At 41.9% G+C, this 18043-nt stretch overlaps 1 protein-coding gene across 4 annotated transcripts in view; it reads right to left on the bottom strand.

Moving 5' to 3' along the window:
* EMCN (endomucin) overlaps window positions 1-18043 on the bottom strand; it is a 71287-nt gene that overhangs the window by 37775 nt on the left and 15469 nt on the right. For 2 of the 4 annotated variants that reach the window (XM_061582860.1, XM_061582862.1), the window contains exons 2-4: window positions 11413-11454; window positions 7600-7647; window positions 4325-4429 (exon numbers count right to left, since the gene is read on the bottom strand). In XM_061582860.1, coding sequence (XP_061438844.1) covers window positions 4325-4429; window positions 7600-7647; window positions 11413-11454 — 195 coding nt within the window. The remainder of the gene's footprint in view (window positions 1-4324; window positions 4430-7599; window positions 7648-11412; window positions 11455-18043) is intronic. The other 2 variants (XM_061582861.1, XM_061582863.1) reach the window with 2 other exon arrangements.

Below are 18043 nucleotides of genomic sequence, written 5' to 3'. Positions count from 1 at the left end.
ACATCTGTAGGGCGCATCTGCTGCAATAAAATTTGCATCAATTTGTATGTCTTCAAAACTTCTAGTAACTTTTAACATCCAAGAGAGTGCTCAAGCCATCAGGGCAAGTGACTACAGATGGAGGTGAATTACGTTCAATCCACACTTTTATTGTTTATTTAATGCTCTTTCATTCAAACCTTCATCTTATGATCTCAGAAGCAATATTGGCCTAATTTGCACCTCCCAGATTAGTACATGAATCAGAATGTAACTATTCTTCAGATTTTGTGCTTCTCCACGCTTTACAATACAGTTCTTGACATCAACAAGAAAAAGTAGCAAAATAAATTAAAAACAGTATCTTAGGATAAAACATATTTAGATATGTGTATATTGAGATAAAATACACATTTAAATATGAACGTTTGTACAGTAGGGCCCCACTCATAAGGCTGGTTATGTTCTGGAACCCAGCTGAAAAGCAAAAACAGCTGAAAAGTGGAACTCATTGAATAGAATGGCGAGCGATGCCCAAAAACCGCCTTTAAAGCGGAACAAGCGCCATATGAGTGGGGCTTTAGTCTAATTGCGTCTAATTGAGACCGCTGCATTAGCGAAGCTCTGTAAAGCGAAGCGCCATATAGCGGGTCCCTACTGTACATTTAAAGAAGAATCACATTGTTGCCAAAAGAGGATGGAACAGACTTATGAATACATGTAAACTGACAGACTAGAAATAGACTGTTCAGTCTGTCTCTACTAGTGACATAGTTTGTTAGAAAAAAACACTGGTTGAAGCTGTGGACTGATCTAGGACATAGGGCTGCTGATGACAGAGAGGGTGGGTAGCCAGGCAACAACTGCACACTTGCCCAGTGCTGAATGAGGCACCCACCTCCTTCTATCCACTCTTCCCATTGTTTCTGGTAAGGATGGAGATTCTCTTCTTCCTTGATCAAATCCAAATCTGTTTACTGAGCATTCATCCTGATTTGTTTGCATGAAGGCTAGGCAACACTAGCTGTTTAGCGAGCATGCATCCTGATTTGTTGGCAGGGAGGTGAGACAACATTGCATCATGCAAATGTTATCCCACACTTCCCCTTCACTTTCCTTATATAAAAAAGTTCAATTTTAAAAAATTAATCTAATGGGGAATACATGCCCCTCCCAGATGCTGTTGGACCATGTGATGCCCCTGTATTTTGATAACTATAAATATGGTAAGTGCAGGTTTATTAAAGTATACATGGTAAGTGGATTGAGTGAGAGGGGGGAGTACATGGGCTAGAATGCTGGAGAATGCTGTATGATGATTGGCTGAGCGTTTGAGTGGCTGAAGGTATAAATGAGAGGATGACAGTTGAGAGAGGGTCAGTTGGTTGTAGAGTGTGGATTGGAGTTGGTTGTGGGTTGGATTATATTTGGCTGGTATTGAGGCAGATTATATATGACTGGAAACATAAAGAGTGACACTATATGAAACCATATGCTTGTTAAATATACCTAAAGTAATATTGTTATTTCCTGGTGTTTATAAATAAATATTCTTGGTTTACCAAAAGCCTGATACTTGGCTGGGGCTTTCACAGACCAGAAGGGTGGGCAGGGTAATTACCAAGGTGCAGAAACAGTATCAAATGGTGGCAGCAGTGAAGAGATAGTGTATCATCAAGTATCCAGGGAAACCCAGGGCTGTATGCTTTATAGGCACAAAGATACAGGGGGGTTGTGGCCTGCAAGTGCACCCAGACACAAAGTAACACTAAGCCAGAAGGGGACTAAGGCAAGGTCCTAAGGTAATATTGTGAAACAGAGAGTGGCTGGTGGTGCTGCCTAGCAGTGGGATCTTGCGAGATCTGTGCTAGAGCTGGTGAGAGAACAAATAAAAACGAGGATCCTGACTGGAGGGACCTGACAGGTGGTGCCCTGAGGTGGGATCCTCACAGACCACAACACCCATAATCCCTGGCCACTGGCCATAGTGGCTGGGATAGACGAAACTTGGAGTCCAACAACTACTGGATGATTGCCGGTTTCCCATCCATGACTGAAATGATTAATCTGCTAATAATTGCAGCCCTAATTTTAACACGATAGGGTAGATTCTGAGTTCCTGCAAGCAGAACTCCAAAGAAGGGACACTACTTCTGGAGGAAGGGTGGTAGGAGGCCATTTTTATTATTCCTCCTTTTCCCTTTAGTCCTCTGTGTCTCCTGAAAAGCTGCTCTTGAAGATTGGGGGCCCCTCCAGAATAGTGTGGAAACTGGCATGGGGGGAGCCTGCAGTGGGAGGCGGCAAACAGCAAAAATCACCCCTCCACTTCACCCAGTGGAAGCCTGTGGATCTGTTCTTTTTTATTATTATTACAAGAATGGCAAGATCACAGCCTGGTGGAAAATACATAGAGTTAGAATTAAAGAACAGAGTTTGGGATGGGTGAAGCTGTCATTTTGGTTTCTCTCTTATTTCTCACATTTTCTAATCTTAAAGCCAGTTCTCCACATTTCCACGTCAGTTTGGGATTATTAAACAAGTCCTTTTAAAAAGCATTTTAGTGTGAATTTCTCCTAATATTCACACATTTGTATGCATTTTTGTCTAATACACAAAGTTTTGCAAAGCAATTTCCCCTAATAAACATTTTTCTGCAGCAATTTCCCTAATGTAATACATTTTTGTATGTCATTTTTACCAATATATGCATTTTGTGTGCATTTTGCATCAGTATGTGCATTTTTGTACACATGACTTGGCTGGAGAACTACATTACAAAATTCAGAAAAGTGTGAATTTCGAAGGATGGCTGTGTTTGGTTCTATTGTTTTGGAAAGTGCAAATTAGGGAGGTTTGCCTTTAAATGTGAATTGATTTGAATTTCTTCCCCATTCCTAAACTGGATGCCTCTGAGCACATTTTGCAGCTTGGAACTGGTTTACAGTATCAGAACTGAATTGAGCTTCCAACCGCCTAACGGAGGGGAGTTGTCTTATTGTTGCTATGGTTAAACAATCAAGGGTCAGAAACCCTTACTGATCTACTGTTAATCACTCAGAGATCAGCTAGTAGATCCTGATCCACCTTCTGCCCACTTGTACTTTACAGGATAACATAAGCAAAAGATAGATTCTAGTCCCCACACATACATGTGCTTTATTTCAGCTGTGGATTTATATATTTATTATTTATTACATTTTTATCCTGTCCTTCCTGCCAGAGGGAGCCCTACAGGATAACATAAGCAAAAGATAGATTCTAGTCCCCACACATACATGTGCTTTATTTCAGCTGTGGATTTATATATTTATTATTTATTACATTTTTATCCTGTCCTTCCTGCCAGAGGGAGCCCAGGGTGACAAGTGACAAAACACTAAAAGCATCTTTAAAAATGTAAATGGACTGCCTTCAAGTCGATCCCGACTTATGGCGACCCTGTGAATGGGGTTTTCATGGTAAGTGGTATTCAGAGATGGTTTACCATTGCCTTCCTCTGAGGCTGAGAGGCAGTGACTGGCCCAAGGTCACCCAGGGAGCTTCATGGCTGTGTGGGGATTCAAACCCTCATCTCCCAGGTTGTAGTCCAGTACCTTAACTACTACGCCGCACTGGCTCTCAAAAGCATCTTTAAAAACATGTTAAAAACAAAACGTCCCCCCCAGTCTTAAAAACAAAACATATTTAAAAACACATCTATAAAAATTTCTAAAAACAATTGCAGCGCAGATGCAGACTGGGAAAAGGTCTCTACTTAAAAGGTATGTTGAAGGGGGAAGGTCTTCAGTGGACACCGAAAAGACAACAAAGATGGCGCCTGTCTATTATTTAAGGGGAGGGAATTCCAGAGGGTAAGTGCCACAACACTGAAGGTCTGCTTCCTATGTTGTGCAGAACGGACCTCCTGATAAGATGATATCTGGAGGAAGCCCTCGCCTGCAGATCACATTGATCGACTGGGTTTATAAGGGGTAAGATCATCTTTCAGATGTGCAGGATGCACGAAGAGTAACCAATAGCTCTAACAGGGTATCAGGTAAGGAGCAGGGTCATACATCAGAAGCCGCCTTGTACCAAGTCAGACCATTGCTCCACCTACTTCAGTGCTGTCTGCAGTGATTGGCAGAGGCACTCCAGGTTTTAAGACAGGGGTCTCTCACAGCCCTACCTGGAGATGCTGGGTATTGAACCTGGGACCTTTTTGCATGCAAAGTTTATGTTCCACCAGGAAGCCCCAGTCTGTCTCCATAAGCCAGTGTCCTTCTTCACGGCCATGGCCCTTCCATGCCCCCAAGTATAGATTATAATGAATTAATCAGTGAACCAGAGAAACATAAATACATACCACCAGCTGTGCTGTTGGATGTTGATAGTGATACATGTGTAGAGATCTGTGTTGGTTGGGTTGTTGCTGGAGAAGTTGGGTTAGAAGTCAATTTTACTGGATCTCCTGAAAGAATGAACACACAACTTTTTATATGGCTCTTCCCCTTCCAAATAAACATAGTTGATCTGTGCTACCCTTATGGTTTTTTGAATAAACTATTTATAAAAAGACAACAATACTCCCATCATTTGAGTTCAATGCTGTTCAATTTCTGCATTCCTGATGCAGCTTCAAGCCATTGTCCATATATGTAAATGGCACTCCTGGTTATCCAAATGTTTGTTTATTCATTTGCTGTGAAAATATCCAAGACTATAGAAAAATACTTGGCACAGACAGAAATAGTATCCAAAGAAGGAGAAAAAGAAATACAGGTCTAATTTTTGTTGTGGAAAAGTCACCACAAGATGGCTTTTCTATACAAATTTGCATGGTTTGATGCTCTATGATTTCACTGCCACATTATGAAATAATTGTTTATCATGTTCTAGAAAGCTTTAAGGGGATTTTTTAAAAGAAAATGTTCAAATGTAGTAAATTGTTATTATTTTATATGGGTGTGTATTGACTCTGTGCTTTTTTTCCCCATAGCAAAATGATAGGCCTCTCACCGAGCTACAGTTTTCATAGTTCCCTGGGAAGAGAGACTCTAATAACTGTACTTCTATGAGGGGAATGAGAAACTCCTAATAATAATAATAAAATTTTATTTCTAGGCCGCCTATCTGGCCGAATTAACGGCCACTCTAGGCGGCGTACATAGACTAAAATATAACATAGAGTAAAATATAACATATAATACAAAACAACAATAAGTATACTCAATCCAAACCTACCCCCATCATACAAAAATTTAAACTAAATTAGACAGAGGTCTCGAATGCCTGCCTAAAAAACCATGTTTTCAGTTCTCGGCGGAAGCCTGTCATGGAGGGGGCATGGCGGAGATCATAAGGCAGAGAGTTCCAGAGGGCGGGGGCCACAATTGAAAATGCCCTCTCTCTGGTCCGCACCAGCTTAGCTGTTTTGACTGGTGGGACCAAGAGAAGGTCTTGGGAGGCTGATCTCGTTTGGCGGCCTATCTGGTGATGCTGAAAGCGTTCCTTTAGATAAACTGGACCAAAACCGTGTAGGGCTTTAAAGGTTAAAACCAACACCTTGAATTGGGCCCGGTAAACAACTGGTAGCCAGTGCAGATCTTTAAGTACTGGAGTGATATGGTCTCGGCGGCGGCTGTTCTTGATCAGACGTGCCGCCGCATTCTGTACCAGCTGTCATTTCCGGACCATCTTCAAGGGTAGCCCCACGTAGAGCGCATTACAATAGTCTAAGCGAGAGGAGACCAGGGCATGTACCACCCGTGGGAGCAGATGGACAGGGAGGTAGGGTCGCAGCCTTTGTATCAAATGTAATTGATACCAAGCTGCCCGGCTCACCGCCACGACCTGAGCCTCCATGGACAGCTGGGAATCAAGAACAACACCGAGGCTGCGAACCTGGTCCTTCAGGGGCAATCTTACCCCATTCAACACCAGGTCAAAATCACCCAACTTCCTCCTATCTCCCACAAGCAGTACCTCGGTCTTGTCGGGGTTCAGCTTCAGCCTGTTTCCTCCCATCCATTCACTTACGGCCTCCAGGCACTTGGAAATGGTAACCACAGCCATCTCTGGTGAGGACTTAAATGAGAGATAGAGCTGAGTGTCATCCGCATATTGGTGGCACTGCAGCCCAAATCTCCTGATGATGCCCCCCAGCGGCTTTATATAGATGTTGAATAGCATGGGAGAGAGGATAGAACCCTGTGGCACACCACAATTGAGAGGCCAAGGGTCTGAAGCCTCATCTCCCAATGCCACCCGCTGGTGCCTATCAGAGAGATAGGAATGGAACCACTGTAAAACAGTGCCTCCTATTCCCATTCCCCTCAGGCGATCCAGGAGGATACCGTGGTCAACGGTATCAAAAGCCACTGAGAGGTCCAGGAGGACGAGGAATGTGTGTTCACCTCTGTCCAACGCCCTCCTCAAACAACTCTCAGCACCCTTCACAAGTTCCCAGGATGCTTTGGAGGAAGCCATGACTATTTAAAGTGGTATAATAGTGCATTATATGTATAATGCAAAAGAGGCCTGTGTTTAGTCACCCACAGAAACAACAGAGTGGCTTTGAAGTCAGAGCTATTGGGAAAGCCGCCATTGTCTACATTCTGCATTTTTATCCTTTTTTATCTCTAACTCTTGCAATAGCTCTGAGCTTCTCTAACTCTCTGTAAATGCAGGAACAATGACATTGTTACCCATTTATGTTGGAGAATATTAGCAAATGCCACTAAAGTGCTTTTGAAAATGAAAAAAATTGTTCACCTTCATCATCAGAGTGCAGATCTTTGAATGGACAATACAGCCTTGCTTGTTGCCACCAGCACAGAACGAATCACTTAAAGAGTATACAGCACCCAAGAGCTAATAACAAGGCAAGCCTTTGCCCTTCTAGCGCTACAAATACACTCTTTTTTGAGTAAAGTATCCTACAGCATTAGCTTTTTAAAAGTCCTACAAGTTCCTGACTCCAGTTCAAAGTGCTGGTTTTGACCTATAAAGTCTTATACAGCTTGGATCCCTGACACCTTATGGATTTGCCTTTCCCCTTATGACCCTGCTGGTTGTCATTGGAATACCATCTCCAGATACCGCCTCCAAGAGAAATTTGGAGAACAAGGCAATAAGAGAACAAGGCCTTTCCGACAGAAGCATCCCCCAGGGCACCTTGCCTGGAGCCATCATCATCTTTCCAGTGCCAGGAAAAAAACATTTTATTCTCCCAGAGCGCTGCTGTTGTGCTGTTTGGCTGATCTTTGTTTCTGGTAGCAGTTGGTTCCTCTTGTTGTTGGACGGGCAGGTCTTGTGATTGATGTTTTGTCAGTGAGCTTTTAGTACATTGTTTTAAAAGTTAACTTGTTTTTATGTATTGTAATGTTTTGTATTTATTACTGTTGCTAGTCACCGTGTGGCTTTTGTGTAGATGACACACAAATAAAATCAATATTTGTTATTTTTATTATAGCTGGAAATCTAAGTTATAGAAAATGTTCCAAAGACGACTTACTTTCACAATCAAATAGGGTTTTATGTACAGTACACCATGCCAAAAACATCTCATGCATGCAAGAATGAAGGAGCAGAATGTGGAAAGACACTTGCCAAAAATAATTCAAATATTTAAGAAATTACCTGTAGAATTAGCTGTGTCACTGCTCACGGAAGAGGATGCATTGCCTGCTATGAGAAGGGCAGGGTAGGGGAAAAATGAATTTTATTATTAAAAATAGCCTAGTCTGTTGAGGGAAAGGAAAAGAGTTCACATATATTGACTGATGGTCTTTTGGAACATGGTAATATCTCATGGCAATAAACACCACGTCCAAAAAAAAGTTACCTGAAGGCATATTTCAAATATACCATTCTGAATTTTCCATCTCACAGTATTGGCTGTCCCTTTTGTGCTTGTATTAGGAGATAAAGAGAGCCGTATCTCTATATGAAATGGCTATGCCTTTATTGTTTTAACAGACGTTTAAAAAATACTCTGAGTTCAGCCTGGTATTTGACAATGTTTATTGTCCTCCTAAGTTACAATACCCTTCAATTTCACTGTACTTCATTCAAGATTCAATGGGCTTCATACTTTAGGGGCAAACTACTCTTGCACACAAAATGCATGCAGTTAACTGAAGACCCTGATTTTTTAAAAATGAAAAAGCAGCCTAAAGAAGGTGCAATTTTGAGCAGAGCAGTGGGGAGAGGGAGGGTTTAGCCATTTCACCCCAGCTGTTCTGAAACTGTACCCCTTGCCCCCAACTGTGGGGTTCCACTGGATAATTACAAGAGTAAATATACATCAGGAGCTCCAACAAGGGGGGGGGCACAGAAGCAGCTGGGGAATGATCAGTGGCAGCTGGTAGCCCTATGTTCAGTGGGACAGTAGAATCTACTCCGGATTTTAGTCCAAACTTGCAGACTAAAGCACCTTGAACAGCTCCTTGAAAGTTTGGACTAAAACCCGGAACAGATTCTGCTGCCCCACTGACATGGAGCAACCAGCTGTCATTGGGAATGATTTCAAGTGGGAAAATGTCTAGCAGGGAAAGGGTTAAGCACTTACCAATCACCAGGCCTCTGCTCAAAAGTGCAGCCTCCCAAGGCTGCTTTTCATTAATAAAAGTTGAAGCTTTCTAAGAGTTAGGAGCAGCTCACCTGGTGGGGCAGAGCTGCAGCACTAGCCTCCAGGCAGCAGTGTTGCTGCCTTTTGCCAGGGGGGAGAAGGGGAGTGCCAAGGCAGAGATAAGGTCAGGACTATTTCAGCAATGTCCCTGACTGTAGCCTCTCTCATTTTATCCCATAGAAATGAATGGCAGCCAAGAAGAAGCTATGTGCTCAGGTATTTTCTGAGTTGAACCCTTGGCCTTGGCCTTGCTATACCTTCTGGGTTATGTTTGAATCACATACATCAAGGTGGCGACATACAGCTTGGTGAGCTCAACCAAACTGCAACTGAGCTTCTCCACAATTTCACTCAAGGATCTAACAAAAATAAAATGTTTTAACAGGGCATTCTTCTTTTGAATTTTGTTTGCAAATTTGTCATATGTAAAAATGTATGTATTAGTATATAATGCTACACCTGACTATATATGCTGTGGATTGTTGCACCTAAGTATTATTTATTTATTTAAAAGGTTAGACCATCTCTCATAAAAGTATCTCAAGGTGGATCACAGTAGAACATTAAAAATACAATAAGAACAATAAATAGTGCAGCACAGTCAGGACACACTGAGCACACTGATACAAATGGTCATTAAAGGCCTGAGAGGAGATGAAAGTGGTAAAAACCAAAAGCCTTATCTCAGAGGGGAATTTTTTCCATAGGCCAAGCACCATAACAGAAAGGTCCTCTCCCTGGAGGTTTCAAGATGGACTTCTGCAGACTGCAAAACGACCTAGGTGGGCCTAGTTTGAAGACCTTAATGACTGGGCAGCTCTGTATGACAGAAGCTGGTTCCAAAGATATCCTGGCTTATTGCAAGTTGGTGTCTATTATGAAACCATATAGGTGTGTGTATGGCAAAATACACTTCTGGAATCTGGATCATTATCTAAAGTTAGGGTGGTAGACAGCCAGCCTGCAGAATCTGCTTTGTTTTCCCCACCCTAGAATCCCAAGGTCCAAACGTGTAAAGTACTGGGTTAGAAAGAGGGGAATATAAAAAACTTAGACTGAAAGAACAGGGCACCTCTCAGCCTAGGAACTGGTTTTCAGTGCCAGAATTGAGGTCACACAAAAATTCACTGTGTACTCAAGATGGGGATGGGTGGTAGTGGTATCCAGATAAGTTATACTCAGACTTGTTGTTATATGCCTTCAAGTCAATTCCGACTTATGGCGACCCTATGAATCTTTTTTGGATATATTCATAGGGTTTTCATGGTAAGAGGTATTCAGAGGTGGTTTATCATTGCCTTTCTCTAAGCCTATGTCACCCAGTATTCCCAGTCAGGGTAGTATGGCCATAGGCTATACTTAGCCTAGACCAGCCTTTCCCAACTAGTGGGCCACCAGATGTTGTTGGACCACAATTCCCATCTTTCCTGACCATTGGCAATGCTGGCTGAGGCTGATGGGAGTTGTGGTCCAACAACATCTGGAGGCACACTGGTTGGGAAAGGCTGGCCTAGACCGATTGAAATGAATGCACCTATGTTAGTCATATCCATTAAGTTCAATGGGCCTACTCTGAGCAGGAGTAACATTAATGCCTACAACCCAATATTTTTATTCCGGCAGGCAGTTAAGGTGCTAGTTGGAGGATATTTTACTGGACTGATCTCTTATTGTTAAAATTGATTTTATTTGATGTGGCTGCCTTCTGGTTTTTATCATTTTATTGTATTGTTTATTATGTTTTGTACCTGATTGAACATGTTGTAAGCTACCCTGTACGTTATACAGTACACACATTACATGCAATCTGTGTACCTCTGTATGCAAATAGTTAAGCTGTACACTCATACAGTTGTTCATATGTAACATTGAATGAGTGTATAGTCGTGTGCACAACAGTTGAGCTGTACTAATCTTTCACACAAATACTTGGACGTGTGTAGAGACAGCTTGTACCTATGTTCAGTATAACATGTGAACATGCCTTATGTTAATACTGACAAGGTGAGGTGCACATTCTCTAAGTAAATAAATAAAAGAAGGACCCTACTTTTTCAATCACATTGTTTCCTCAAACTTAGACACCCTTTAGACATAATTCCAGACATGTAAAATTGCTTCACCTGGAATAGATTCCAAACAATTGGCAGCAGAGTTTGAATGACACAACTACATAAATGGAGCCAACTCCATTGCTAGTATATGTTATTAGATGGTCCATTCCCCTCCTCCAGAGTCTTACACAAAGGTGTTTTACAGCATCTGACATCCCCAAACTAGAGATAGAATCTGGAACTTTATATATGGAAACACATGCAATCTGGGACTTTACATATATGGGCAAGCAACTGATTTCATTCATTGTGTTATTATGGATAAGCAGTTCCTACACAGCTGGGACTAAAGGGCATCACATAATCCATTCCATTATTCTGCTGCTGATCTCTTGAAGGAAGGTTTCATATGTGATGATCAGATGGTTCAATCTATTTTCCGATCATTTGATGGAAAAATGCTTTGGCTTTTTCTGCAACACCTGCCACCACTATAGCCCAGATGTCCCCTTGCTCTTTTTGTCTTGCTTTGTTCTTTGATTGATGCACGAACTACTACATTAATTAATCAAGCCACCCGTTCTGCTTTCTGACGTTGGGTGTCACATGAAGGAAACATATCCCCACCCCGAGTTTCAGATGCAGAGATGCATATTTATGGCAGCACACAGCAACAGGGAAGAAGTTGCTTTTTCTAGAAGAAAGCCATCCGGATGGATATAGGCCCGTTCTCAAGAGATGGTTAAAAATAAGATGACAGTTCCTTACCAGGAGTTGTTGAGTTCTTGCTGGGTGTTGCACTTTCCTGTGCTGAAGATTAAAGCAAAGCATGAATGTTAACTATTGTTCTCAACAGTCTCTGTCAAAGGAATAATTAGCGCTCAAACAGAGGCAATGCCAATGGAAGCAAGAGCCACTCTATTGAGGAGCAGCTTGAACAGTTGGTACTGCTGTCCTTTGATGGTTTATTAATTAATCTTTTCTTTACAACCCACCACTTGTTTAATGGTATCAGGGGATATTCCAATCACTATTTGAGCCCTTTTCCCTATTATCTGGATACGGGGTTTTTTGTATATTTTACAACCTTGTTCTTTGCCATCCTCTTCTCATTAAAATGTGGGCAGTTGCCAGTTGTCTTTTGTTGATTTCCTTTACTGAAAGTGTGATAATTTCACAAAACCTACTTTTAAAAAGATTTTGTGACATGTACCCCACTGTCCTCAGGGGTGAGAACTTCCAGGGTTTATTCAGGGTTTGTTTCCACTGGAAGGGGGGATCACGGAGACTTCATTCAGGCTGAGCACAGGGAAGACAGACAGCTTGACACTCCAGTCGAAAATTTGCTGACCTACCTCAGATTTCCAGAGAGAAGCAATCCTGCATCTAGGAATGGGGAAATCTATCAATTTTGGGTTTCTCATTCCTCCAATCTTAAATTCAGTTCACCACATTTCTGCATAGTTTGCAATTTTTAAAAAAATCTTCAGGAAAATTTATCAGCCTTTTAAGTGAACATTTCTCCTAATATCCACATTTTTAGCAAGCAATTTCCCTCAATATAATGGATTTTTGCATGCTCTTTTCAGTAATATATGCCTTTTTTGGACACTTTCCCCTGATATAAGCATTAGTCTGGAGAGCTGCATTGCAAAACTTGTCTAAGTGCGAACTTTGTAAGATAGCTGCATTTCGGTTTGTCTAAAGTAAGTTCCCATTGGAATGCACACCAAACCAAATTTCTTCCCAATCTCTGCCTGTAGCCCTAAATATGGAAAATAAAACTCAGCTTAACCCCTCCCCCATCTCTTTCTTAGTCTAACTTCTAAAACTGCAGCTCTGATCCCCCAAAAATGTCATAAATAAATAATAGGAGAAATTGCATGCAAAAATGTGTGTGTTAGTCAAAACTGCATACAAAAATGTGTTTATTAGGAGAAATTTGTTCTAAAATGCTGATTAATTTTTATGAGGGTTTTTTTTAAAAAAGCACAAATTGGGGCAGAAATGTGATGTATTGGATTTAAGATTACAAAAATGAGAAACAGAAAACTAAAATTGACAGATCCTTCTATCCTTCCATGCAGTTGGAGACTCTGCTTTATCCGAGTTGCCAGTCATATGGAGTGTTCGACTTGTGTTCTAGTGAGCACAAGTAAAAGTCCCTGTGATGTCCCTGTATATATAATACTGTAAATATGGTAAGTGCTGGTTTATTAGAGTATATGTGGTAAGTAGACTGAGTGAGAGGGGGGAGTACAAGGGTTGGAATGTTGGAGAATGTTGTATGATGATTGGCTGAGCGTTTGAGTGTCTCAAGGTATAAATGAGAGGATGACAGTTGAGAGGGGGTCGGTTAGTTCTGTCGGTTGGTTCTGTGGGTTGGTTTTGGATAGGGTGGATTGGATTAGGCGGGTAGTGAGGCAGGTTATTGATGACTAAGAAACATAAAGAGTAACGCATCTTATGATACCACACACTTGTTGATTAAACCTTTAAGTAATCTTATTATTCCCTGTGTATATAAATAAATATTTCTTGGTTTACCAAAATGCCTGATCCTTGGCTGGGCTTTCACAGACCTGAAGGGCGGGCAGGGCATATACCAAGGTTGGGAAACAGTATCAAGGGTGGCAGTGGTGAAGAGATAGTGTAACATCATCAGGTATCTAGAGCAACCCAGTGCTGTAATCTTTATAGGCACAAAGATACAGGGGGGTTGAGGCCTGTAAGTGCACCCAGACACATCATAGCAATAAGCCAGGAGGGGATGAAGACACAGTCTCAAGGCAATATTGTTTACAGGGAGTGTCTGATGGTGCTGCCTAGCAGGGGGATCTTGAGAGATCTGTGCTAGAGGCAGTGAGAGAACCATTTTGAGAGCAGGACCCTGAGGTGGGACCGTGACAAGGCGGTGACCGCAGGAAGGGGCCTGACAGTCCCCTGCAGACTTTCGTTGCTCAACATTTGAAGATCAGGGACTGAGCATCGGGGCTGATGCCCACAGGGATGTTGGGAACAGAGCTTGCCTGTGAGCCCCTGACACCGTTCATAGTTTGAACATCCACATAGTCAGGTGAATGCCTGACCACACCTAGAGAGGCATTTTTGTGGCTTATGCCCAGCCTTAGAATCCCTTTCATACAATTGACAGTCCCTGATTGGAAAATGAAGCTTCGTCACAAGAAGTGGAAGCAGTGTGCATGTTCCTATGCTGAGAAATGGACTGCAACCATGAAGAGTTTTAAATACATTTGCAGATAGGCAGGCTGAAAACCCAGCTGGACAAATATACATAATTTCCTAGAAAACATCCAAAAAAAGAGAAAAGGATATTCTATAATCACACAGCCATCAGTATCATCTTTGAGTTCAGGTATGGTAAATTTGGGGTAAACGTTTTACAGGCACAGTAGGAGATGCATGGTTTGTAATTTTAGGAAGACATCAATGCGCAGAAACAGAAATAGTTTGCTTTCTCTTTTTGAAAACTACTTAAAAAAAAAGCAGGAACAGGAATTGGGTGGTGTCTCTAAGTGAGGACATTTTCCTGATCCTGCACTTATAAGCAGAAGTAGATAACATGGCTGTACAGCCAAAAGTAGCTAGGATATATATATACTGAGAGAGAGTTGGGCTTTGTATAATTTATTTCTCGTAAATATAAAGTGTCCCTGTTCTCAACACATTGACTTTGCTGCACAAGGGGTCAATCCACTATGAAAAACTTAATTATATGGCAGTTATTACAGTGTGAAAATCAAAGTAGAGTTGAGAATCCAGACACAGAAAAAGTCTATTGCTGGTGATGATAGGTCTCCATTTTTCAGTGCAATGTGCAATGTAAATTGCACTCCTTATTGCAGAAAGTATATAGCAGCACAGAGAAGGTGGCTGGAGAAGTCACATAGGCAGAGAAAATTATGTGACTTTAGAACCACCTTATTACTCATTGAATGGATGAACAGGCTAGCATGCATCTGTAGAAGAAATGGAAGTTAACAACCTAGTTGTGTGCCTCTCCCTTCAAGAGCCCAGAGTCTTTGTCTATTGTCAAGGCTGCTGGTTAATTTGGGGACAATTTTTAAGTTAACACTTTAACAGCTTAATCACTCTGATTAAATGATGTGTAGAGAGATCGTATGCATGTTTATTTTGAAGAAAGTCACACCGAATGCAACAGGACTTGATCCCAGGTGTAGAAAGATTTGCAACCTCATCAGAGGGATGTAAGAAGGCAGAGATTTCCATTCTGACCTTTATATTCATTACAGTGAGTGCTGTTTCTATTCCATTACTGTTCAGTTTCCGCCAAGTACTGTGTTATCCAGCTCACTGTCTGCTATTTAATGTAAGTTACACAACTTAAGTAACTATTTGCATAACTTATGTAACTTCATTTCAATGTAAAGGAAACATCAAAACAACGTAAGAAAAGTCATTAACTACATATCATGGACTTCAAAAACAACACTGATGTGAATGAATACCAATCATATTTGCTTGACTGATTTCCTTTCCTGACCACAAAGAGGAAATTCCTGCTTCCTTTTACATTTTCATCAGAATTCTATGACACCTCTGTCTAAAGCCTTCTGCCGTATTCCCCAATCATATCTAAGCAGTGGCGGGTGGTGACTCCATGTCAGTGTGGCAGTGGAATCCGCTCTGGGTTATAGTCTGAACATTCAAGGAGCTGAAGCACCATGCGCAGCTCCTTGAATGTTCAGACTAAAACCCAGAGTGGATTCCACTGCCCCATTGACATGGAGTCACCAGATGTCACTGTATGTCAGTAGCCCTTTCCTACGGGTTGTCAAGAAACAGGTGGGTCACTCAAAAACATGATCCTGTTTCAGATGGATCATATGCTGTGCCCCATGGTGGTGATCAATGGTGAGCAGAAGGGTGGCCATTTGCTCCCCTGGTGATGCTGAATGGACCATTGTTAGTGGGGCCTCAGGGTTGACCAGGAGTGGTATGTTGGAGCTGTGGTCCACTCTAGTGCTCTAAATTCATCTCCTCTCCCATGGTCCCTGAAGAAGAGTTGAAGGAAAACAGCAACATTGGCAGCCACCCAGCCAGAGATGCAGGAAGCTTGCAGACGGGGGCTTAATATTAACAGATGTTGAGATATTGCAAACACGTGGTTGGCAACAGTTACTCTTTTAATAGATTGGATTTTCCTTGAAAAGGGTAGGTCCAGACTAAATAGGGGAGTAGGGTTGGCATTTTGATGACAACAATGTTGTGTGGATGCTGCAAGCATGAGGAGGACTAATCCCACAGTGAACATCAGTCTGGAAGCATCCACAGAGTGGCTATCAGCAAACCTGCTATTGTGTTTAGGGATGGAATCAATCCTTTCATTCAGGTGTGGAGAACCTTTGGTCCTCCAGATGTTGCTGAACTACAAGTCCCATCAGCTCCAGCAAGCATGATCAATGGCCAAGGACGATAGGAGTTGCCTGCAACATTTGGAGGGCCAAAGATTAACCACACCTGCTTTAATTCTTAAGTGGGAAACCTGTTATCCTCCAGATGTTGCTGGACTACAGATCCCATCTGGAAGGCCCCTGAATGGGTAAGGCTGATATAGAGTCTACTAGCCCTTATTGTTACAGTGATAGAAAAGTTATCCCTTCTCTCATGGCCTCTCTATTGGTAATTTACCAATCACTCATTTATGATTTCTTTCTGGCTGTGATTTTCTAATATTGTTTCAGAGCATAATAGTTGGCTCTGATGCACCTTTGGCCATAGCAACTTCATCTTTTCAAGAATTCAGGAAAAGGCTCACTTGGACTAGGTTCAATACAGATTTGCCATCCACTGTGGGAGTGAATAGCAACATTCCCACAGAAACCTTCTTGTGGGAGTCAAGCTCTGTTCCCTAATCCCAATGCAGTCACTTCCAGGAATGTGTCAGCAGGAGCGGAGCGATGTGGGTGTGGCTGCAGGAAGTACGTGAAAGATAACAGGATATGCTAAAAATAAGAACATTACGGGAGCAGCTGCAATGATCCTCTCCATGCTGGGTACATGGCTTAGTCACGTTCCGCTAGTTGATGTTAGACCTCATAGACACTGAGGTCAAGCCAGCTACGATGGCCTGAATAATGCAAAAACAACAACACCCATCCATTTTCTTCACAACAGAAGAGCTGTTTCTCCCCCCCCCCACTTCCCCAGTAGACTTTTTTCACATGTACAGGGGCTAGGGGAGGCCAGTTCAGTTCTCCACATTTCCACGTCAGTTTGTGACTTTTTTTTAAAGTCCTCATGAAAATTCATCACCATTTTAGTGTGAATTTCTCCTAATATTCACATTTCCACAAAGCAATTTCCTCCTAATACACATTTTTGCAAAGCAGTTTCCCCTAATATAATGCATTTATCATTTCTGTATGCTGTTTTCACTCATGCATGCATTTCTAGTCGGACACTTTACCCTAGTATATGAGTTTTTGTACACATTCCCTGGCTGAAGAATTGCATCGCAACATTTGGCAAAGTGCACATTTCAAAGGACGGCTGTGTTTCTGTTCATGTATTGTTTCTGAAAGTGCTAATTAGGTCAGCTGGCCTTTAAATGCAATCCAAATTGAATTTCTCCCCAATCCTTAAAAGGGCCAGCAGCTCACTCTGCCAAATTCCTCAGTACAAATCATGGAGACATGCTCACTGGTATGGTAACCTTTCTCCATGTAAAGAACAGTTAGTATGAACTGAGCTGGCAAGTCTGGAGCTATTACTGTGGTTGCAACTACATTTGTTTTTTCATAGAAATGGCTACCAGCTCCTTCTGTTTACAGTCTTAGTTATGCTCATGTTCATTTATTTATTTATTTATTTATCTGCAAATAGCGAAAACTAGTTCTAGGGCTTTGTGGATGCTATATGACAAGAGGCAATCTCTGGGCTTATTGTGTGAGTGCCACTATGGCGAATCCTTGAGCATGTACAAAGTGTTTTGAGCATGTACAAAGAGCTGCATCCAACACCAAAACATTTTACTTCATAGGAAAGGAATGCTACTTCCAGGAAGCATCTCTTATTTGACACTTTTATGAAATATATGGTGGTAGATCATGTCAAAGGTTCTTGCTGCTAATCAGCAATGGGAAATCACAGGTGTCCTGCAGGTACTCACAGGTAAGATCAGGGTTGCCAGGTTCATGGCCTGAGACTGATCCTGTATCTTTAGAAGAAGAGCCTGGGCCTGGCAACCAAGAGGTCTTCTGTATCTTCAAAAGGTGTGCAGGGGGAAGGGAGAATTCCACCTTGTGGTTTTTCCCATTACAGTGTTGCAAGTACACCTGCACTTGGCTGACTTTCTCTTTTCCTAAAGATACAGGATCAGTCTCAGGCCATGAATCTGGCAACCCTAGGTAAGATG

This window comes from Rhineura floridana, chromosome 9 (assembly GCF_030035675.1).
Source record: "Rhineura floridana isolate rRhiFlo1 chromosome 9, rRhiFlo1.hap2, whole genome shotgun sequence".
NCBI lineage: Eukaryota > Metazoa > Chordata > Lepidosauria > Squamata > Rhineuridae > Rhineura > Rhineura floridana.
This window is presented reverse-complemented; position numbering and strand designations above follow the sequence as displayed.